Raw genomic sequence first — 22,619 nt, forward strand, 5'->3', positions numbered from 1 at the left:
TGCTCTCGCTCTCACCCTGGCCCGGCGCCTGGGGGCAACTGCCCCCCCTTCGCTACGTCTCTCCTTGCACCCCATGGCCCCGAGCTGGGACCCCCCCCCACCAGAACCCACCCAGAAATTGAGGTTACAGGCTCTCCCTAGGGTTCCGCGAACTCTCATTTTCCGTGGGGGTGTCTCGAGGCTGGGTCTTCCCCGTCCCCATTCTCCCCCCCCCTTTGCCCCTCGGCTGTCTGTGGGGCTGGGGTTTGCCCGTCGCCCCACTGGTTCCGGGTATGGCTGGGGCTGGGTCTCCAACGCTCCCTATTCTCCCCTTGTGTCTCTACGGAACCGGGTCTCTCTGCGCCCCCCTCATTGCCGCGTGGGAGACTCTGGCGTTGCCCCCTTTCTTCCCCCGGTGCCTGTGGCTCCCAGGCTGGGTGTTTCCCCGCCTCCCACCCACACACGGGAGCCAATCACGTTCTCGAGCGCGAAGTTACAAACAAGTGTCTCGCCGTTCGAACTTAGAATCTTGGAGGCAATCAGCTGGGACTGGAGTTCTCTGCCCGCTTTCTCCATGGGCTTCCCTGGAACACTAGGTACTGGGGGGGGGGGGGTTAGGTGTGTGGGGCACTGGCAACAGCTGCCCGCACCCTGCGGTTTTCCTCTCCCTGACTGGCTGCTGGGTGCGCTGCAGTTCGCGGTTTGTGTGCCTGGTCTTAATGCTCATCCGGAGCTGTGCTCTGGCCGGTAGTCCTGCTGGTGCAGCGCCTCGGGGTGGGGTTGCAGGTTGGGGGCTGCGAGCTGCGAGGGGCTGCAGCACGGGGGGATTGGCATGGTTGGGCTGTGTCTGGGGGCTGTCGTGGGGCTCCACAAGGGGGAGAAGGGGAAGTGGAGGGGCGCAGTTGTCGGTCTGTGACTCTTGGGGCATTTCTGGTGGTGCATAACGGGACGGAGGGCGCTTTGGATGGCCTGGAGACACAAAGTGGAACCCTCCGAAGTGGCTTGTTTTGAAAGGCAGACGGGCGGCTTAAATACCAGAAGCCGGGCTGTTTACACGTGATAGAGCGCGAAGTAACGCGCCCGGAAAAGGCCGATCTGTTTGTTACCCGCCCATAACGCGGGAGAGGAATGGACGCGGGAGCTATGGCCCCGTGCAATCCAAGTGGGAGCGAGTCTAGTGTCGACACGAGGAGCAATTGCAGCCTTCAAACCCTGGTGCTCGTATCTACGTGGTTACACAGAGAGCTTTAGGGGGTAGTAACAATGGGAGCCAGCACTGCCCCACCACTGTTCATGGGGATCAGTCACTGCCCCCCATTGCACTGATCCTGGGGCACAGTCACTGGGGTGCATGGCCCCCAGCTGCATTTATCCCAGGATACACTCTGGGGTTCCCTGACCCCCACTGATCCTGGGGGGCAGTCTGTGTTCCTGTAGGCTGTATCACACCCAACCTCTGCCCTGTGCTGCATCCCATTCTGGTTTCTGGCATCAGTCACTCTGGGGTAGGTAGGAACATGGCGCAAACACACTCCAAACAAATGCCTCTGCTAGAATAGAAAGTGGATACACCGATTTCAGAGTCGGTCATTGCTGTGTCAAAGGCTCTGGTGCCGCCGAGTGGCCCTTCCGTGTCACTGAGCAAATCGACGATATTTTCCTTCCGTGGTTTTACTGCCCTAAGATAAATTTCCTTAGATCCGTGTTTCCCAATTTTATTTGGCCACGGAACCCTTTTAAACTCAAAACTGTTTTCTGGAACCCCTAATACACGGAGCTGAAAAAATAGACCACAAATAAGTAAGAATAATAAACAAATGCTAAACAAGGTCCACAGTTAGTTTAACTGCACATATTTAAAAACAACAATCACATTTAATGGGTAAAAAATAAAGCTAAAAAACTAATATGTATAAAATGTTATTGTCATGGAATTTTCTCATGGAGCCCTTATTTTCACTTCACAGAACCCCAGGGTTCCACAAAACACCATTTGGGAAACAGTGCCTTAGAGACTAACAAAACATGTAGATGGGATCATGAGCTTTCATGGACACAGCCCACTTCTTCAGATGACTGGAGCATTGAAAATCCAGATCCAAGAATAAATAAGGGAAGGCAGGGGGGAAAAGGAAAAAAATAGCAAATTAGATTGTTCAAGTTAGAAGAGACTAATAACAATCTAATTCACTATTTTTTCTTCCCCTGCTCCCCTCCCCCACCTTCCCTTATTTATTCTTGGATCTGGACTTTTAATATACCAGTCATCTGAAGAAGTGGGTTGCATCCAGGAAAGTTCAGGATCCCATCTACATGTTTTGTTAGTCTCTAAGGTGCTGCTAGACTATTAGTTGTTTTTTAAGTTTTTCCAGTTAAAGACTAATTTGTCTCCCCCTCTGAAGCTTTTATGTTTGTTTGATATGGCGCCATCCCAGTCTCTCTAGCACATTTATAAGCCTGATGTTTCCCCAGCTTTTCTGTTAGCAGCTCTTTCTGGAACATCCCTGCAGGGAGAATCAGATCAAATTTTTCTGCCACCTTTTTATTATTCATTTGTATCACTATAGCACCAAGGAGCCCTAATCATGGACCCATTGTGTTAGGTGCTGTACGCATACAGAGCAAAGATAGTCTCTGCTCCTTGTGGGAGAGCAGTACAGGTTGAACCTCTCTAGTCTGCAAAAGCGGCGAGGAGTCCTGTGGCACCTTACAGACTGACGTGTAGGAGCATAAGCTTTCGTGGGCAAAGACCCACTTCGTCAGACTAACACGGCTACCCCTCTGATACCTCTCTAGTCTGGCACCCTGGAACTTGACTGGTGCTGAACCAGTGTATTTGCCAGACCATGGAAGGTCAATATTGTCTAGCAGCATTACTGACACGTCCACTTCTTACTGGGCTCTTAGAAGACATTTTGGGGGTAAATTAGAGCTAAAGAACAGCACAGAACCCTGAGAGCCAAGACTGGTGGGTATAAACTTTATGGGATGGCAAGAAACTTGGTTATACCCATGATAAGTGGACATCTGGCTAACTGAAATTATGCCGGACCATGGAGGTTGCTGGATCAGAGAGTGCCGGAGTAGAGAGATTCAACAGTACTACTAGCACTTGCAGGACTGACCTTAGGGATTGAGGCTGGAGAAGGACGGTTGCTGGATCTGCAGTGGTGAAACCACCTTGCAGAGAAAACAGGAAGCCTGGATCAGTATTAAAACAATCAGCCTGGCATAAAGGCTTGGCTGAAAAGCAGGTGAGGCTATAACAGGAAATACACACAATGCATACATTAGTCTGTGGAACTCATTACCACAAGAAACCATTGAGGCCAGGAACTTGGCAAGATCACAGAGGGCTTGGACTTTTATAGGACAAATGTGAGTATCCAAAGTTCGACACTCAGAATTTTTTGTTGTTAACCACTAAAAATGGACATGTTTGAGAAGGGCTCTAAAGTTCTGTGCTTCAAGCCAGTAAAGGGTCAGGCAGTGACTTTTCCTGAGAGCAAATATTTGTGTGACCACTACCAGATTTTGTTATCTGTCCTTTGTAGCAGCTGGTGCTCAGAGACGGGAGACTGAGCTACATGGACTGTGGGTCTGATCCTGCTGGGTTATTGCTGGTTTCCTGTTGATAAAAGCACTCGCCCTAAAGCTCCAGGCGGGGTACGGCTGTTATAAAGTTACCGCCTAGTAATGATAAAAACCAGAGACTTTCTTACCCTGCAAAGTATCTTCTAGTTTGTAGCCTGGCTCCTACTACTTTTAAACTGCAAAGCCGCAGTGGGGGTAGCTCCTGGACATGGCGTGAGCTGGGATTGAGCATGCTCAGTCCCGGCTCACACGGGGTCCAGCAGCCCCATCTGTCCAGCCTCCCCTGCCCCACTGCTCAGCACTGCTGATAAAGGCAACAGCATGGGGAAGGCAGCATCATGGAGACAATGCTGGGGGGAACTGGCTTTTAAGCTGGCTTCCCCCAGCACCGGCTCCTGCCCCCCCTTTGCTGCCTCTCATATAGCAGCAGTGGGAGGAGAGGGAAATACAAATAGTAAATTTGACTACCTGATCAGCCTAGGCTTATGGGGTAGTCGGCTATTGGAATGGTCGCTTACATCCCTACTTTCCTCTTCCCTTTCTTCTTTCTCGCTCTTTTCAGTTTCTCCACTGGAATACAGGCCAGAAGGCTGAGGTGGGAGGGGGGTGGAAACTCAGACTTGGCTATGCTGTAGCCAGCCAATCAGGAACAGCCAGCTGGATGGAATTCCATCCCTTCCTCGTCCTTCCTCCAACCTGCATCATAGGGTATGTCTAGACTACAGGCTTTTTTCAACAATGTTTTGTCCACAGATACAGTCAACAAAGCTTCTGTTGACAAAGAGCATCTATACTACAGCCAGTTCTGTCGACAAAGCAAGCTGCTTTGTCGACGTGACAGTGTATACGCAAAGGACAGTGTAGATGCAATAATGCCGTCTATCGACAGAACTCTGCCGACAAAGGGCGTTATTCCTCACAGAATGAGGTTTACAGCCGTTGACAAAACTGCTAAGTCGTTATGTCGACAGAACTTGGCGGTAGTGTAGGCGCACGTATAGTTTGGTCGACAAAAGTCCACTTTGTCGACAAAACCCTGTAGTCTAGACACACCCATAGACTCCAGCTGCTCTTTCCCATGCGCTGCCCTGACTGCCACTGTGAATCAGGACTTGCCTTCCTTTTCCCTGAGCTTGACTTGGGCCTTGCTTCCCTAAAATGGGTTCAATAGCCAGAGACAGGGCCGCAAAAAGGGCGTCTGAATGCTTCCCTCATCTGCCACCCAGGAGCAGCTAGAATGCAGCTGAGGGCGTCTTCCCTGGGGGGCAGCAATCGAGCATGGGGAAACCAGCTGTGTGAAGCTGATGGTGCCAGGTCTGACTTCTGATCTCAGGGTCTGTGGTGTAAATGCAAAGTGAACCCACTGTAGCCCCGGCAGTCAGGGCTGGAGTCTGATTTCTGGCACTGAGTTAATTCAGTGAGCCCTCCTCAATTTACTCCAGGTTTGCACTGACCTTTGCACTGTTATTTTCAGGAAAGGGGATTGGAAATTGCTTCTCCCCCCCCCCCTTGTTCCCAAGAAGTACGGATGAGATCGGTCTCACAATGTTCCCTTGTCCACAATCCTGATCACTCACACATTTCTCCATCTAGAGTACTTTTCCTGCCACTGTTGGTATCTGTATTTACCCTTCGAGGCAGAGCATGGATGCAGTGTTCCCTGAAAGCTGGGCCCATGTGAGGCTGCTCAGGAGAGATTCCACTGCTGTCCAGCTGATTAGCAGAGCACCCACTGCGTGGTCTTTTGTGTCTACTGGTGGTGCACTTTCACACACACTTTGGTGCATGTAAAATTATTCCGCACATGGATGGAAAAAATCCGCAACTGGATGGAAAAGATTAGCGGGACCATTAATCCTCATGGAGTGTCTGTGAGAAAGCGGGGATCCACATCCAGCTGTTCAGTCAGTGATCAGCTTTGTGCTTCATTCCACCGTTGTGTCCCTTTCAGCCCCCAAATAAAACGGATGCCTTTCTCCCCTCTAGGGCTGTATCTAGACTGGCAAGTTGTTCTGCAAAATCATTTGCTTTTGCGGAAAAACTTGCCAGCTGTCTACACTGGCCGCTTGAATTTCTGCAAAAGCACTGACAATCTCATGTAAAATCATCAGTGCTTTTCCGGAAATACTATGCTGCTCCCGTTCGGGCAAAAGTCTTTTTCCGAAAATGGCGATCGGGGCTTTTTTGCGGAAAAGCGCGTCTAGATTGGCCACGGACGCTTTTCCGGAAAAAGTGCTTTTGCGGAAAAGTGTCCTGCCAATCTAGACGCGCTTTTCCGAAAATGCTTTTAACGGAAAAGTTTTCTGCTAAAAGCATTTCCAGAAAATCATGCCAGTCTAGACGTAGCCTGAGGATGTAATACTGTGGTTGACTAATTGATAAGCAAAAGCCTATCAGTTACTGCTATATACTATATGCATTCTTTTTTCTCCCCCTTGCCCCTCCAGTAAATTTTTTAGCAGGCTAGGAAGCAGCCTGACTCAGCCCTGGCTCAAACTTGGTCTGGGACCTACCCCTGCATTTAAAGTGTATTAGGAGTCAGAGGGGCAGGCAGCCCATCTGAGTTCTAGCTTGTGCTGGGTCTAGGTGCTCAGACTCCCCAGTTCCCCCAGTCAGGAGGCTCCTCAGGAGTGGGGCCAGAACCCACTGGCTGCTGGTCCTGTCCCTGGGGATGATATAAATGGTTGAGTATCCAATAAAAAATCATGAGGTTACTCAACGATTCAATTACGTGATATGTAATCTACTCCCCTCTGCAGCTGGCAACTTGCAATAGTTTGCCTTCCTCTTACAGTGTTTACTGGGTGGAGTTTTCCCACATATAGTTCCGTGCTCACAATTGCTCTTTCTCTTTCAGTCTCGGGACTCGGTGAGTTCACTTCTCAGGGATCTGGGGAAGCAGGGAACAAGTGCCCGGGTTTCACACTTACTCGTTATTTAGGGAGAGGGGTTGGAGTCATAAAGCCCACAAGTGATTTAATGTAACCATGTGGGGGAGGAGGAGCAGAGAGACTGGGGTCCAGATGGGGGGAGGCGAAGAGGTAAGCACACACACCCGCACTAGGCCACACTGACTCCAAAAACTGGGGGGAGCCAGGTCTGCTGTAAAACAAACCTGCTTCTGGGACTGCAGTGGGTTTCAGGCTGAAGAGAAGCCGGGTTTTAGCAGGCAGGGCGGTGGGGGGCAGGGACCAAATCATTAGTAAAACTGAAAGTGTTCTGTAACGCCTATTACAGCTGCCACGTTTTGCATATCTCAGACTGACTTTTGCTTTAGGACTGGGCAGGGAAAATTTTGCGGTTGGGGGGGGGCCGCTGAAAAATCAGTGAAGGGCCGCACACAAGAAGGAACCCCCCCCCCCACACACACACACACACAATCCTCTCGCACCCGGAACCTAGCGTGGCCCAGGAGAGTAGATTTTGTAGTCCCTTATGTTTTGGGTGGGGGCCAAAAATGAGGGGTTCAGGGTGTGGGAAGGGCTTGCTGGGAAGTTGGGTCTGGGAGGGAGCTAGGGTGCAGAAGCGGCTTGAGGGTTTGGGGTCTGGGCAGGAAGGGGCCTGCAGATCTTGAACACCAACCCCCCAATGCTGGGTGGTGGGGAACTCTGAGCTTCAGGGGCCAGATCCAGGCAAGCAGGGGGCTGGATTTGGCCCCCGGGTCGTAGATTCCCCACCCCTGCTTTAGGGCAATGTTTCTCAGCCTCTTTCTGCTAATGAACCTCTTAGGACTCAAAACAAAACGATTATGACAGCCTCTCCCACTAAGTCTTGGGAAAACGGTGTCCATTAAACTCTTCCAGGGGACTGGACAAGATTAGTGTTTCTCAAGCTTTTTTTATACAGTACCCCTTTAAAAAAATAAAATTAGAAGTACCCCCAGTACTTACAGTTTTCAGACACGCATTTCTTTTCCCCTTACGGTTGCAACACATTTGTTTAAACAACTTAATTGTAGCCAGGCAGGCAATGAAGTTTTGGGGTGTAAAAAGGACAAAAATAATAAAGTGCTGTAAAACTTAAAACAAAAATTCAGTTTTCTCCAAATTTCAGTTGTGTTGACGTACCCCGCCCCCCACCCCCGACGTGTCTCAAGTCCCCCTAAGGGTACTCGTACCACTGGTTGAGAAACACTGCTCGAGATCACCTCTTGAGACCCCACGCGACCCTCATCTTCTATGACTCTGTGAACTCTCATTCAGTAAATTCTGAATAAGCGTCGGGGCTGGCATTAGAGGCTGGAAGCAGCTTGCTAATTAATTAGGGCCTGTGAAGTTAAATTACCTGTTTTCAGCCCCGTCAGCAGGGTTTGGCCCTCGGTTTCAGCCCAGAGTCCGACCGCCCTGGCTGGAAAATAGTAACTTAGCTCTGCTGGTCTCCGTTGTGGAGTGGGACCAAAGGTAATTAATTAAAAGTCACTCTGAGGCACCCTGCCTCTTTGGACAGCGGTGGGCAACGTAGGCTAGTAGAACCGCGATGCGCTGCTGGTTGCCCACTCTACAAGACCTTTGAGTACCCCCCGGGGTACATGTGCCGCTGCTTGAAAATCCCTGGCTGGAAGCATTAACACGCCACAGCTGCGCCGGTGCAGCATTTTACCTGTAGAGCAGCCCTGAAATTGTAAGCTCCTGGGGGCAGAGAACAGCTTTTTGTGATGTGTGCGCAACGCTGTAGTGTAATGCAGACACTGAATAACAACGTAAGTGGAAAAACAATGCACCAAGGGAACACCCCCTAGAAAATCTTTTCCCTCTTGCTGCTTGGTGACATCATCTGTTGGTACCGTGTGTCACATTACCGAATTGGAGGGAAGCAGCCAGATCGCTGCTGCACCCCTAGGTGGGGGTGTTGGCCCCAGAAATTGGTATAAAAGGGAGCCATGTGGGGTATTGAATGGGAGCTTGTTGTTTTCTGATCCTGTGTACACTGTTTATGTGAGTATATAATGTCTGTGTGTGTAGGTAGGAATCTGTAATCTGTGTGGAAGCTGAATATTTCTTGGAATGTGGTTAAGCATTGCTATGGACAGGCTGAGTAGCGAAGCCCTGTAGAACAATGGCACTTGATGGGCCAAAGACACACCTAAAGCATGAGGGCGGAGACCTAAGAGCTGCCAGCAGAGAGAGGCTGAGGACCAGGTGACCAGCTGAGACCAGAAGAGGCCAGGAAGGGGGTATAAAGAGGCCATGTGGTCGATGCCATTTTGTTCTCAGCTCAGCACTTCATCCCAGAGGCAGCACTGCAGGGATTGAAGAGCCCGGAAGACCTGTGAACCCATCCTGATCGTAGGATGTGCAATAAGAACTTTTAAACCAGCAGCTGTACATCTCTGCTAGAGCCTGCATCGAGAACTGGGAGATTCGGTGCATGTAACGTGCTGGACTTTAATAACCTTACTCTCAGGCTTTTCTTTCTTGTGATAATAAACCTTTAGTTTTAGATTCTAAAGGATTGGCCCAGCGTGATTTGTGGGTAAGATCCAGAGGGTAAATTGACCAGGGATCTGTGGCTGGTTTCTTGGAACTGGACAGAACTTGTTCGGGGTAGGTGGGATTGGGTGCTAGGACCCCCCCAGCTGTGTATAGGCCCGGGGCCATCTGGGGCACAGATATTGCTGGGGTGTCGGAGGGGTTTTGCTCGGGAGGCTTCAGGCAGGCAGCTGAAGCGCTCTGTGAAACTGCTTTGTGGCCTGTTTGGAGAGGTCACCAGTCAGGGGGGCTGTAACGAGCCCCGGATTTAAGCAATTCGCCCTGAGTGGACGCCCTCAGCTGTGCCCAGACACGGCCCGGTCCGTCACAGCAAAGCTGTATTGTAATGCAGACACCGAATAACAACGTAAGTGGAAAAACAATGCACCAAGGGAACACCCCCTAGAAAATCTTTTCCCTCTCGCTGCCTGGTTACATCATCTGTTGGTACCGTGGGCAGTGTGTTCAAACAGAACTGTTTTTATTTTCCCAGAGCATGACACAGAGCATCAAAGGATGTGCAATGGCTCCCAGACTTGTAAGGAAGAACAGCTGTCTACACCCCTTAACAGCAATGGACCTCTACAAGGAAGGGAGCCAGGTAGGGGGAGCCCCTCTGCCCACAAGAAACACCACAGCTTATGCAAATACATCCGTCTTTTCATCTCCCACAACATCTGGCTGTGATTGCAGCAGGGAGCTGATCACTCTGTTGGTGTCCTATGAGCACCGTCGCTTGCTTTGCCTCTACTGCTACTATTTTCCCTGCAGCCAAGTGGTTATGGCTGCATAATGGGGTACAGGGGCCTTTGGTGGGCCTGCCACTTGCATCCCGCTTATTGCAGCCCTCGTTTTCTCCCTTTCTAGTTCAGGGCTGCCTATCCCTGTTTGCGTGGCTGGGACGTGACAGCAAAGTGCAGCCGGGTAGCAGGCAGGTCGGCTTGCTCCATGCTGGTCTCTAATGTTTAAATCTCTCTCCGAGTTACTACAGGTTGAGCCTCTCGAGTCCAGCACCCTTGGGTCCCAAAACAGAAAGTTTGCCAGACCACAGGAAGTCAATATTGTCTGGCAGCAGCATCAACATTTCCACTGCTTGCTGGGCTCTTGAGAAGACATTTAGGGCCAAATTAGAGCTAAAGAACAGCACAGAACCTGGAGTGCCAGGGCTGGTGGCTGTAAACAAACTTTGTGGGACCGTGGGAAACTTGGCCACACCCAAGGTAAGGGACATCTGGTGAATTACAATCACGCCGGACCACGGAGGTTGTGACCACAGAGTGCCGGACTAGAGAGGTTGAACCTGTGGAGTGATCAGTGCTGTTGAAAAGCCCTGGAGGAAATTCACGAGCCCATATTCAAAGGTAGCTACGGATTTGGATCTGCACTGTAGCTAATTACATTTGCTTGACTACGAGATGTGCAAATTCCCCTCTGTCTCTGCATGGGGCAGTGGTCAATCAATCAGTCTGATTCCCTCCCCCACCCCCAGCAGCTCCAGGAGAGTTCATATGTTGGTCTCTTTCAGGTCATAAATTCAATAAGACACGAACCGTTAAAATCCTCGCCGCAGCAATCCCGTTCACACTCCTCTTCTCGGCTTTGATCGCCATGGCAGCGGTCCTAGCAGGTGAGTGCACTGTTCTAATGGATTCCCTCTCTGCATTTTCTGGGGCTGGCTGGTTTTCTGTGCAGGGCTGTAACTGATATCCTTGTGAGGTTTGGGAGGGGCAGCCTAGAGCTGCCGCCGCCGCTAGGGAACGCTTAGCCAAAGGGCTGCCTGGCTCTTAGCTCCTGTTGCCTCATGCTTTGTTTTTGATGCTGGTTGAAAAATGGAAAGGGAGCTGGACCAGGGCCGGCCTTAGCTCTAAAGGAATCCCACGCCAAAACAGCAAGTATCTTATTGCCCCTATATAAATCCAGAGTACCCCTTCATCTTGATACTGCGTGCAGATGTGGTGGCCTCATCTCAAAAACAGTTATTTTGGCATTGGAAAATTTAGAAAAGGGCAACAAAAATGCTTAAGGGTCTGGAAGGGATGCCATATAGGGAGAGATTAATAAGACTGGCACTTTGCAGCTTAGAAAAGAAATGAAGAAGAAGGGGTATGATAGATGTCTATAAAATCATGATGGAGAAAGTGAATAAAGAAGAGTTATTTTACTTCCGTAAGAACTATGGGTCATGAAACGAAATGAATAGGCAGCAAGTTTAAAACAAACCAAGGGAAGTATTTCTTCACACGAACACACAGTCAACCTGTGGAACTCCTTGCTGGAAGATGATGTGAAGGCCAAGACTGTACCAGGGTTCAAAAAAGAGCTAGATAAATTCATGGAGGATACACCCATCAATGACTATTAGCCAGGATGGGTAGGAAAGGTGTCCCTAGCAATAGTCCCTCTAAGCGGTTCTGTCCAGGTGCAGAATAACTTTTGTTCTGTGCACCAAGGCAAGTGCAGATGTGTACCACCAGTAGGAACACCTGCTGTTGGCTCTGGGCACTGTGAACACTCTCCTGATTAGCTGTGTGGCATTTGAATTTCTCCTGGTGCCCGCACAAGAGCTTAGCTTAGAGGGAACATTAGTCCTTAGTCTCTGTCAGAAGCTGGGAATGGGCGACAGGAGAAGGATCACCTGATGATTCCCTGTTTTGTTCATTCCCTCTGGGGCACCTGGCATTGGCCACTGTCAGCAGACAGGACTCTGGGCTTAGATGAATCTTCAGCCTAACCCAGTGTGGCCGTTTTTATGTTCTTATGCCTTCGCCACCCCCGTTCATTTGGTACATTTTTGGCTGGTGAGATCATGTCCTGCATGTCTTCTTGAAATTGTCACGGCCACCACTTCTGCCAAGCAGTTAGGGGGCTCTCTGAGACTTTGTAAGGGGGTCGTTTCTATTTCTTCCCCTTGGCTACTGAGCTGAGACGGGGATGGCCTGTCCTCTGACCCTGTGTCACGTTCTCCGTTTCAGCCAGAACTGCGGGGCCGTGTTTGGACTACGCAGACGTCCCCTCGTGCCCGGACGGCTGGGTTGGCTTCCACGGGCAATGTTACTTCTTCTCCGAGGAAGAAAGGAATTGGACAGCGAGCCAGAATTACTGCAGTTCCCACGGTGCCTCCCTGGCGGGGATTGACAGCACCCAGGAGATGGTGAGAGCTGTTGTGAATGCACTAGCGTGATCCTGGCACGATGGACAGTGAGCCAATGGGACGGGGCCCAGCCCCTGCAGCAGGAGGGGTGGGGGGCGGCGTATCCCATGCCAGGAGGGCAGGGAAAGAGCTTTCCTGGGTCCTGGGTGGGGCGTGATTAGATTTGCTCATTGGCAGCCTCCTCTGGCTTCCTCTGAGCTCTGCATGGCAGGGAACCAGGGAGGACACAACTCCAGCCCTGGTGATAGATGGGAACGGTGGGGCACGGTCATTCCCAGCACAGCCAGCTGTTCCAGAGGGAGGGACGGACGGGAGGAGTGTCTGGAGGAAGAGACGGCCTGATTTTGCCCAGTTCTTGCCCAACGTTCCTGCTTAACGTTATCCATCCCTGTGCGGAATAAATTGTATGTGAACGGAGGCAGGTGCGGATGTGCACCACCGGTGGAAACGTACGCTGACGGCTGTGAGTGCTGTGCTAATCCACTGGGCAGCATTTGAATCTCTCTTGGGTGGCCGCCCATGCACTCAGCTTACATGAAAAACTGCTATTGAACATTGCAGGCATTTTCCCTTCATTGTAAACGTTCTCTTTGCCTTCTAGCGCCCTACCCACTGCACGGAGCAACATGCTTTTCCTTATACGTCCCCTCTCAAGCAAAGACACGAGCTTGTGCCCTATTTTGCTTTGTGCCAATAGAGGAAGGTGACCTAAAATGCTTCCCATGCTCCCTTGCTGGTGATTTTCACCTTATAGATTTTGTCTAGTCTGATAGACATTATGGGCAGGGCTCCAAATATAAACAGCCATAAATGCAATACAGTCCGTGTTCCCTGTAAGCTGTGCCATTGTGAGGCTGCTCAGGAGAGAGTCAGATGCTGCCCAGCAGATTAGCACAGCACTCACAGCCGTCAGCGTATGTTTCCCACCTAAGCAGATCAGCAGAGTGCCCACCTAAGTTTGTGTTTTTACGGGTGGTGCACATTTTCACACGCTTTGGTGCAGCTAGACAAATTTATTCCACTCATTGATGAAAAAAATATTCACATGGATGGAAAAGATGAGGGGAAACATTGAATGCGATGATCCCCAAAGATACTGCGGAAGGTTGTTATATTTGTCATAAGCCACACACCCTGACAAGTTTAATGTACCCAAGTGCTGCAAACACTTGGAATCGGAACTTTGGCTAAAGCCTTGAGATTGATCATTCTTTCGGGAGTGTCTCAGGTTTTCATTTAGCTGCATTGTCCAGCCGATCAGCACAAATCTAAACAGATTAGAACTTAAAGCAACATCTGTCTGTCCTCCAGTGAGCCAGAGGAACGGAGCAGGTTCTGAAAGTTCAATTGGTTGCTCTTTTGAAGAGCTTCAATTCTGGGCAAGAATTAAAGGCTGTGTGTTTCTCAGCATTGTGTGCAGCTGAAGCTAGAACTGAACAGAGATGGGTGAGTCTCAGAGGCCCTTGCTACAGCTGATCTGGGGAGGTGCACCATGGAAATACTTACAACCTCCCTAGTCTGGCACTCTCTGGTCCAGCAACCTCTGTAGTCTGGCATGGTGTTCGTTAGCCAGATGGCCACACCCATGATAAGTGGCCAAGTTTCCCACAGTCCCATAAAGTTTGTTTGTAGCCAACAGTCCTGGCTCTCAGTGTTCTGAGCTGTGATTTAGGTCTAATTTACCCCAAAATGTCTTCTAAGTGCCTAGCAAGCAGTAGACATGTGGGTAGTGCTGCTAGACAATATTGACCTCGTATGATTCAGCAAATTCTCTGGTTTGGCACCAGTCAGGTCACAAGGGTGCCGGATTAGAGAGGTGCAACCTGTACTAAACAGTAAGATTGAGGCTTTTTCCTTTGTTTCGAAGGCGTTCCTGCTGAGATACAAAGGGAGTGTTTACCATTGGATCGGCCTGCGACGGGAGCCCAGCCAGCCATGGAGGTGGCCCAATGGCACTGAATTTGACAGCCAGTGAGTCTGTTTGTGGCTACGTATTTTCTCAGTTCTAAATCTCCGGTATTAGAGTGCGAAGTGCAGAGGGATCGCCAATGGAGATCAACCCAACAAACCCACAGAGGTCAAAACCCACAGAGGTCAAAACCAAAAGTCAATATTTCCATCCCTTGTGGGTTTAATTTGTTATGGGGGAGGGGGATCACATGGTCCCACTGTCCAGAAACTGATGTCAGGTTTTCTCACTGTAGCTTGTTGAACTGGGTCCAAAACAGCCCAGTCAAGATGGTCTCCGCTAAGAGGAAAAGAAGGGGATGAAGTAAGGGCAGGCAGAAGTGCGGGTGGGAAGGCATGATGTGTCCGTGGGTATGTCAACACTGCAAATCAATATGTCACTGTAGCATCACGCTAACCTTAGGCCATGTATTCACTAAACAGAAGATTGATACTGTTGCAATCAATCATCCGAGTTTGATTCAGCAGGTCTAGTAAATACCAGCTAAATCAAACTCAGAGGGTGCTCACCCCGTCCCCCATCTGCAGCCAGGACTCCTGCAATGAGTAAGGGAAGCAGGCGAGAGTGATGATGATGATTTTACCCGTTGGAGGAGTGCTGCAGCTATCTGCTGTGGCACGGGGCAGCTGTTGCAGAGAAAACCAGTGTGTTGGAGCCAACTGGAAATATAGTATTTCAGGGTCTTTAGGTTAGAATGGAAAAGTAAACTGTAGCCACATGGCCACGCTGACAGTGTTAACTACCTCTCTGGTGCAGAGCTTCTAGGATTTCATCTGTTTGCTTCACATTCTCTGTTTACCCTGCTCTATCACAGGGTCTTTCTGTGTCCCAGATGAAGGTGGTGTTATAGTGTGGGGAAATATGGCAGCGTGGCTGAGTAGTCTAGAGGCTAGCCCGCACTGACATCCAGACTGTCATCTGGATTGTTGACATCCAAACCAACATCCAGACCGTCATTGTTATCTATGCAGGCTAGATTGAGGCCAGGCCTAAACTAAAAGGGAAGGTCAAATCAAGATATGCAAGTCCAGCTATGTTGATTATGTAGCTAGAATCGATGTAGCTTTGTTTTCCATTTCCCTGCAATCCCCACAGTGAGAAATAGAAGTCCTGGATGCTGATAGGGGTGCCCTCTGAGTTTGATTTAGTGGGTCTTCACTAGACCCACTAAATTAAATTCCAGAAGATCGATCACAGAAGCATCGGATCTTCCGTTTTGTAAAGATGTGGCCTCAGGTTAGTGCGTGAATGCCTGCTGGTGTTACAGTGACACATTGATTTGCAGTGTAGACATATTCACAGACACATCACACCACCCCGGCTCCTCTTCTGCTTTGCCCTGACTTCATCCCCCTCTTTTCCTTTTAGCTAAGCCCATCCTGAATAAAGCCACCAAATAAATATCGTAGTGCTAATATGACCTTTGCTGCTGTCCCTCTGTTCACCTTGCCGGGTGTTCCACCCTTTTTCCCCGCCCCGTGTCTGTCAGGTCTAGGTTGATCAGCACCATGATACAGGGAAACTTAGTGACTCTGTACATCTCCTAGCACAATGGAACCCAACTCTCTACAGTTCCTCGGGCAATGCCTGATTTAATCATAAATAACGCCCTGGGTGGTAGCTGGTCCCCACCTGCCTCGTTGGGGCTTTGTTTCACATTTACTGCCCAGCTGCTTAAAAGTTTTGCATCCCTGGTTGGCAGTTGTTATAGGCTCACCCTCCAGTTATAGGCCCTCTGTTCTCTGTCTCCAAGATACTGTCATGTGCTTTGTGTACAATGTGGGTAGCACGGCTGCCCCTCCCAGGCCAGACTGTGGGACCACATATGGACTGGAGACAGAATTTGCTTTATAGAAAGACCCACACCAGGAAGAATGAAGTTTTTAAGGGAAGAGGGATAGCTCAGTGGTTTGCGTCTTGGCCTGCTAAAACCAAGGTTGTTAGTTCAATCCTTGAGGAGACCATTTAAGGATCTGGGATGAAATCTGTAAGGGATGGTACTTGGTCCTGCTGTAAAGGCAAGGAACTAGACTCAATGACCTTTCCCTTCCAGTTCTACAAGAAAGGCATCTCCATTAATTTATTTTTATTTAAGTTTGCTTGAATAAGACACCTGACACAGAGCACCCCCTAGTGGCTGAAGAGTGTAATAGCATTTATAGAATTAGAAACTCCATTCATAGATGGAGTCCAGCAAACCTGTGGAGGTTCACTTTAAATTTGTGAGTCATTTTTGCAGAGGCGGAGGCAGATACACATTTGCTAAATGCCCCTGCCTCAGTTCAGAGACTCATCAAAGTCATGGACATGTAGGGTTAGAAAGGGCCTCAAAAGAGGTTACTTAGTCCAGTCGTCTGCACCGAAATCCCTGTCATGGGAGGATTTTAAGAACGGAGTAGACACTTCCTCAAGGACCCTTGTGCGGGCAGTTTCACTGCCTCTCTTGGGGCTGGTCTGTAGCCTGAGTAATCCACATTAAATTCAGGCCAGGTCTACACCAGACCAGGCAGGTTGGCTTAAGGTATGCAAAATGCGTGGCTGGATTCGGCCGACCTTAAGCTGAGCTGCCTCGGGCTACGTCTAGACTACATCCCTTTTTCGGAAAAGGGCTGTAAATTAGACATATCGCAATTGCTAATGAAGCGGGATTTAAATCTCCCCCGCTTCATTAGCATAAAAATGGCTGCTGCTTTTTTTCCGCACAGAGCTTTGCTGGAAAAAAGCGCCAGTCTAGATGCTGATCTTTTGGAAAATAAAGCCTTTTCCAAAAGATCCCTTATCCCTCTTGAAATAAGGGATAAGGGATCTTTTGGAAAAGGTTTTATTTTCCGCAAGATCAGCATCTAGACTGGCGCTTTTTTCCGGCAAAGCTCCGTGCGGAAAAACACGGCAGCCATTTTTATGCTAATGAAGCAGGGAGATTTAAATCCCCGCTTCATTAGCAATTGTGATACGTCTAATTTACATCCCTTTTCCAAAAAAGGGATGTAGTCTAGATGTAGCCTCAGTGTTTACACATACAGGAGCCCATCCTCTTATTGGCTTCTCTTACTCATCACCAATTGAGTCTATACTAGACCCGTTAAATCAAATGTCAGAAGATTGACCTCCAGAGGGTCGCTCTTCTCCATAGTGTAGACAGGTGCGACTTTAAACCGGTTTAGTTAAACCAGTGCAAAAGGCCGTGTGGACATTCTTGTTTCAGTTTAAACAGCCTAGTCTGGTTTAGCATCACTCAGCTGGTGAATTGGCATAAACGAACACATAATAAAATGCTCTTACACCAGACTAACAATATCCACCCACAAAGGGGGTTGCCCTTAGTTTAACAAACTGCAGATTTGTTGCTCTCTGAGTGACCGACAAGACTTGGCTACCAACTAATTCTCGCCCCACAATTTCTGATTTGTAGGTTTGAAATCAGGGGAGGAGGCGACTGTGCATATCTGAACGACAGTGGTGTCAGCACCTCAAGCTGTGCGACGGAGACAAAATGGGTCTGTGTCCGATCGGATTGGCATAGGAACCAAAAAGAGAACCGATTGGCAAGGATAGAGTTGAATAAGTAAAAAATAAAAACCATCAACAAAATAAAATGAATACCAAAAATACATTAGATCAAGGGGACAGCTAAAAAAAAGACAAAGGTAGCATATTTAAAACAAATTGAAAGAAATCTTTTATTGGCACACAGCTTAGTTATCCTATGGAACTCCTGACCACATGAAGTCACTCAGGCCATGAGCTCAGCAAGATTCAGAGAAGGACTGGGCATTTAGAATGGGGATATCACCGGGGTGTGGCCCTTTCAGTGGAGATGGGTAACATTTAGCTTGCCTTGGCACGTGGAGGAAATAAAGTCAATTGATGGGTAGGGGCGGTCCGAGGTGGGCTGCTGGCAACTGGTGCCCCAGGCAGAATGCGTGATCGGTGCCCATGCCTCCACAGCCCTCAATGGCATGACGTCATCATTGGGCGCCCTAGGCGATGACCAAATCGGCCTATACGCACCGGCTGCCCCTGGTGATGGGTAGGTCATGGGGCTAAATCAGGCCTCTGGGGAGGAAAAAGTTAGTGGAGCAGGAGATGGGAGATGCCAGGCAGGAAGCCCTGGGGGCTGGTGTTTGGTGGAGACTCTAACAACCCCAGGAAGGGCGATGAGAGAGCCTAGCAAAAGCTCAGAGCTTTGCTCAGAGAATGGGCAGAAGAATTAGAGGAAAGAAGACAGAGGAGAGTCCGAGGCAGGGATTGCAAATTCCTCTGGGTTTATTTGTGGTGGGGCAAGACTTTTACAACGTAGCTGAGGGCCAGGCCTTTGATGGTTCCTTCAGCCCTTCAAGTCTGAGTCCAAGTGACCGGCCTTTCGGCTGCTCTGGGACTCCTGGCCTCAGACTCACCGCTCCTGCTCTGACTGCTAGGCACGACTGCTCCTGCCAGGGGTCTGGGAGGGTTTTGCCTGGGGAGGGGTTGTTGTCATGGCCACAGAAACACCCCTTCTGTGTCTGTGGCCTGCATCCCAGTGGAGGGGGCTCGGCTGGCACCGCTCTGTCCCCACAGGCCCTGGAGTGTGCCCCCCCCCCCCCTCGGCTGCCATGGGAAAAGTGTTTCAAGTCCTCCGGTATGCAGGGAATGGATGAAACCCAACCGGAGCGTGCGCTTAAGGCCTAGAAAGCAAAGCTCATGAAAACAAAGATTGGTTTATTAATCTTCAATCTCTTTATTTTAAACCAATCTCACAGTTTTTTTATTTGGCTCCTGCTGTTGCTGCACCTGAGGTGGGGGGAGATTTTGGCATCGAGGGAGCATCTCTCGGACACCACGAATCACTTCTGCTCTTCCAGGCAATGCAGGAGAAGGCAGCAGGGACTCCAGAGTCAGCGGGAGGCTGGAAAACTCTTGGCTGGTGCCAGTAGCCGGCAGACACAGAGTTTGGTGCCTGGCTGAGCAGCAGGTTTCTTTGCACAACCATCTGTACCCACGAATCTCTGGGCTTTCCCTGCCGTGGGTGCTGCCGCATGAGCCCGGCCCTGGCCCTGGCCCTGGCCCTGGCCCTGGCCCTGGCCCTGGGCGTTCCTGGCCAGGCCCTCCCTTTGCTCCTCCACTCTCCATCCAGGCAGATCTCTGAGTTGGGGAAACCTCCCCTGAGAACCTGCCGCCTCCTCCGTGGAAGTGGTGGGAAAGGGGCTGCCGGGAACTCCTGGCTGTGGTGGCCCTCAGGGTCGTAGAGGAATCCCCTAGTGCAGCGTTTCTCCCCCTGGGGGTCCCTGCCCAGAAGGGGGCGGCAAGGCGAGGGCAGGAGGGTCGCTCACGGGGGCACCGGACGTTTGGGCTTTCCCAGCCGTGGCCTCGTGTTCAGTCCCCAGGTCCCCATCCCGGCGGAGTTTGGAAATAAGAAGAAATGTCCCTGATCTCTCCTGGCCTCCCCAGCTGGGCAGCTGGAGGGGCAGCTGCTCTCTGCCCCCAACCTGGCCAGCAGCGGCGCAGACGGAAGGGTGGCAACGGCATCGCTGCCTCCACTTCCTCCTGCGCTGCTGCTGCTGCTGGCACTGACCCCACAGCTGGGATCCCGCTCGCTCTGGCCACCCAGCTTGGAAGGGAGCGATGCCCCCAGCAGGGGGCAGAGGGAAGGATGCAATGGCAGCCACTCCCCCTTCCTTCTGCGCTGCTGCTGGGAGCGGAGCTGCCCTCCGAGCTGGGCACCTCCCCTGTGGCCCCTGCTCTGTGGTCCCCAGCGGAGAAGGCAGCCCTGCCAGCAGCAGTGCGGAAGGAACGGTGGCAACAACATGCCAGGCCACCCTGCCTCTGCGCTGCTGCTGGGGCGGCGTTGACTTCTGAGCTGGGGGACCCGTCAGTGACCACCCCTCACTCGCTGCTCAGTGGGGCCCCCTCTGTACTGGGCCCCACAACAGCAGCCGCTGCTCTGCTGCTGCCCAGGTCCAAAGGCAGCGCCACCGCCTGCAGCGGCACAGAAGGAAGGGCTGAGATACCAGACCAGGCCTCCCTTCCTCCTGTGCTGCTGGCGCTGACTTTGCAGCTGGGTGTCCTGCCAACATGGGACACTCGCAGGCCACTCAGGGTGTGTCTGGACTACAGGGTTTTGTCGACAAAAGTGGACTTTTTGTCGACACAATTATACCTGCGTCTACACTGCTGCTGAGTTCTGTTGACAACGTCAGAACTCCGCTGTTTTGTCGACAGCTGTAAACCTCATTCTACGAGGAATAACGCCTTTTGTCGAGAGAGTTCTGTCACCAGAAGGCGCTATTGCATCTCCACTGCCCTTTGCGTCTACACTGTCATGTTGACAAAGCGGCTTGCTCTGTCTACAGAACTGGACGTAGTCTAGATGCTCTTTGTTGACAGAAGCTTTGTCCACAGTATCTGTCGACAAAACTTCTGTGGACAAAAGCCTGTCGTCTAGACGTAGCGTCAGTGTGGCAGGCAGGGCTGCCCCCAGCAGTGGCACGGAAGGGAGGGTGGCTCTGCTGGGTCAGGCGGCCTTGTGCACATGGTGCCTGTGCTCTCTAGCTGCCCAGCTGAGCAGTGAGAGGCACGGCCAGCAGCGGCACAGCAGGGAGGGTGGCGATATCAGACCAGCTTCCCTCCCTCCTGCGTTGCTGCTGGCGGTGGGGTTGCCATCCAGGTTGGGCACCTGACCCCTTATAACTTCCTCAGCCTCCCCATTAGTAGGCAGAGCCACTACCCGCAGCAGTGCAGAGGGAAGGGAGGCACCGCCACACCAGGCCGCCCTCCCTTCTGCACTGCTGGTGGTGCTGGCGCTGCCTGCTCATGGGAAAAGGTGTGAAAAGGGGGTTCTCCAAAGGAGCAGCGCCGCATGGACCTCGGGGTTGCCAGGGGTCTGAGTCCCCTGCTGACTCCAGGCTCCATGCAGGTGCTTCCACTCAGAAATGCACAAGAGCCTCCAGGACCCTGAGCCTTTCAAAGCGGAAGGACCCTCGTAAAGCCGAGTCAGTGGAACTTCCTGCTGGCCCCGGGCTGCACACGGAGTTCCCATTTTGAAGTGCACAGGAGGCCCTACTGGGGCCCTTGTCCAGTTCAAAGTGCAGAAAGTGCCCATCGACTAGTCGAGTAGCCAATGGAAATTCCATCGACTCCTCAACTTGTCCAGGAATCGTTATTTAACATCCTTACCCAGCAGCAGCGGCGCAGAAGGCAGGGAGGCAAAGCTGCAGCAGCCCACCTGCCTTCTGCACTGTTACCGGAGACAGCACGGACTGTCCAGCTGCCCGGCGGGAGTGGCGGCGCTGTTGCCAGCGATGGCAGAGAAGGACGAGAGGAGCACCGTCCAGGGCCGCCCTCCCTTTTTGCTGGGGATGTCAGACAGGGAGTCACTGAACAATCATGTCACTGCATCAAACTGTAGCAATTCCACGATTATTCGATAGTCCCTGGTGCCTGAGTCAGCAATGAGGGGCTGCACCGGCATCCCACACAGCAGACAGAGGCTGCACCGGCATCCCACACAGCAGCCTCTGTGCGACGAGAGCTTGTGCCAGCCCCGGACAGAGGCTGCTCTGTAGCAGCCTCCTCTGGAGTGTGAGCGGCAGGAGCAGGCAGCTCCGCAGAACTGGTGCTCACGGAGAACTAGATTTTAAGTCAGCTCCCCTCGAGCAGCCCCCCATCCCCCTCGCCTCAATGTGAGACAGCGAGGGAGGAAAGGGGGCTCCACGGAGCTGGCCTGTGTGGAGAGCCGGCTTAGAAGATAGTTCCCCGAACATCTCATCTCATGTCTGCCCTGCCCCCACGCTGATAGGGAGGCAGCAGTGGAAGGGGATGGGTGAGACGTGGTCCCATAGGAGCTGATACACATGGGGAGCTGTCTTAAAAGCTGCTTCCCGTGTGCACCAGCTCCTGCCTGACTCCCTCACCCTCTGTGTTGCTGCATCTCTATGAGAGGCAGCAGCCCATGGTGCGGGCCAGGCAGCTCTATGGGATCTGGTGCTCATGGGGAGGCAGCTTAATAGCTGGATCCCCGCAGACACCAGCTCCCACCTTCCCCCCCCTCTTGCTGCTTCTGTTCCTGAGGCAGCCGGGGGAGGGGTGTGTGGAGGCGACAGGATTAACCAATAAGCCCAGACGTATTGGTTAATCGTGTAGCCAGCTACACACGTTGATACCCCTAGTTTGTGCTGCTGCTGGTATCGGCGCTGCCCTCTGAGGTAGCCCCTGGCCAGTGGCACCCACTCTCTGGTCACCCGGTTTGGGAGGCAGGGCTGACACCCGCCGCGGTGCTGAAGGAAGTGCTGCAATCCCGCCCCTCCTGCACTTCCTGCTGCACCGCTCTTGGGAGCAGCACTGACGGCCGAGCAGGTGACCAGAGAGTCGTGGCTGCTCCTGGGGCGCCCAGCTCAGAAGACAGGGCCACCGCCAGCAGTGGTGCAGAAGTAGGAGTGACACAACACGGAGCCACCCTGCTTCTGTGCTGCTGCTGGCAGGG

At 51.5% G+C, this 22,619-nt stretch overlaps 1 protein-coding gene across 1 annotated transcript; it reads left to right on the forward strand.

Annotated features, from left to right (window-relative positions):
- Positions 1 to 461: 461 nt before the first annotated feature.
- LOC102447620 (C-type lectin domain family 2 member D-like) lies at positions 462 to 17,772 on the forward strand. Its single transcript, XM_075913448.1, has 6 exons — positions 462 to 575; positions 9,535 to 9,642; positions 10,567 to 10,668; positions 12,014 to 12,192; positions 14,060 to 14,163; positions 17,574 to 17,772. The coding sequence occupies exons 1-6, from the start codon at positions 554 to 556 to the stop codon at positions 17,728 to 17,730; spliced, it is 672 nt and encodes a 223-aa protein (XP_075769563.1). The 5' UTR covers positions 462 to 553; the 3' UTR covers positions 17,731 to 17,772.
- The last annotated feature ends 4,847 nt before the right edge of the window (positions 17,773 to 22,619 follow it).

Source organism: Pelodiscus sinensis, chromosome 32 (assembly GCF_049634645.1).
Source record: "Pelodiscus sinensis isolate JC-2024 chromosome 32, ASM4963464v1, whole genome shotgun sequence".
NCBI lineage: Eukaryota > Metazoa > Chordata > Testudines > Trionychidae > Pelodiscus > Pelodiscus sinensis.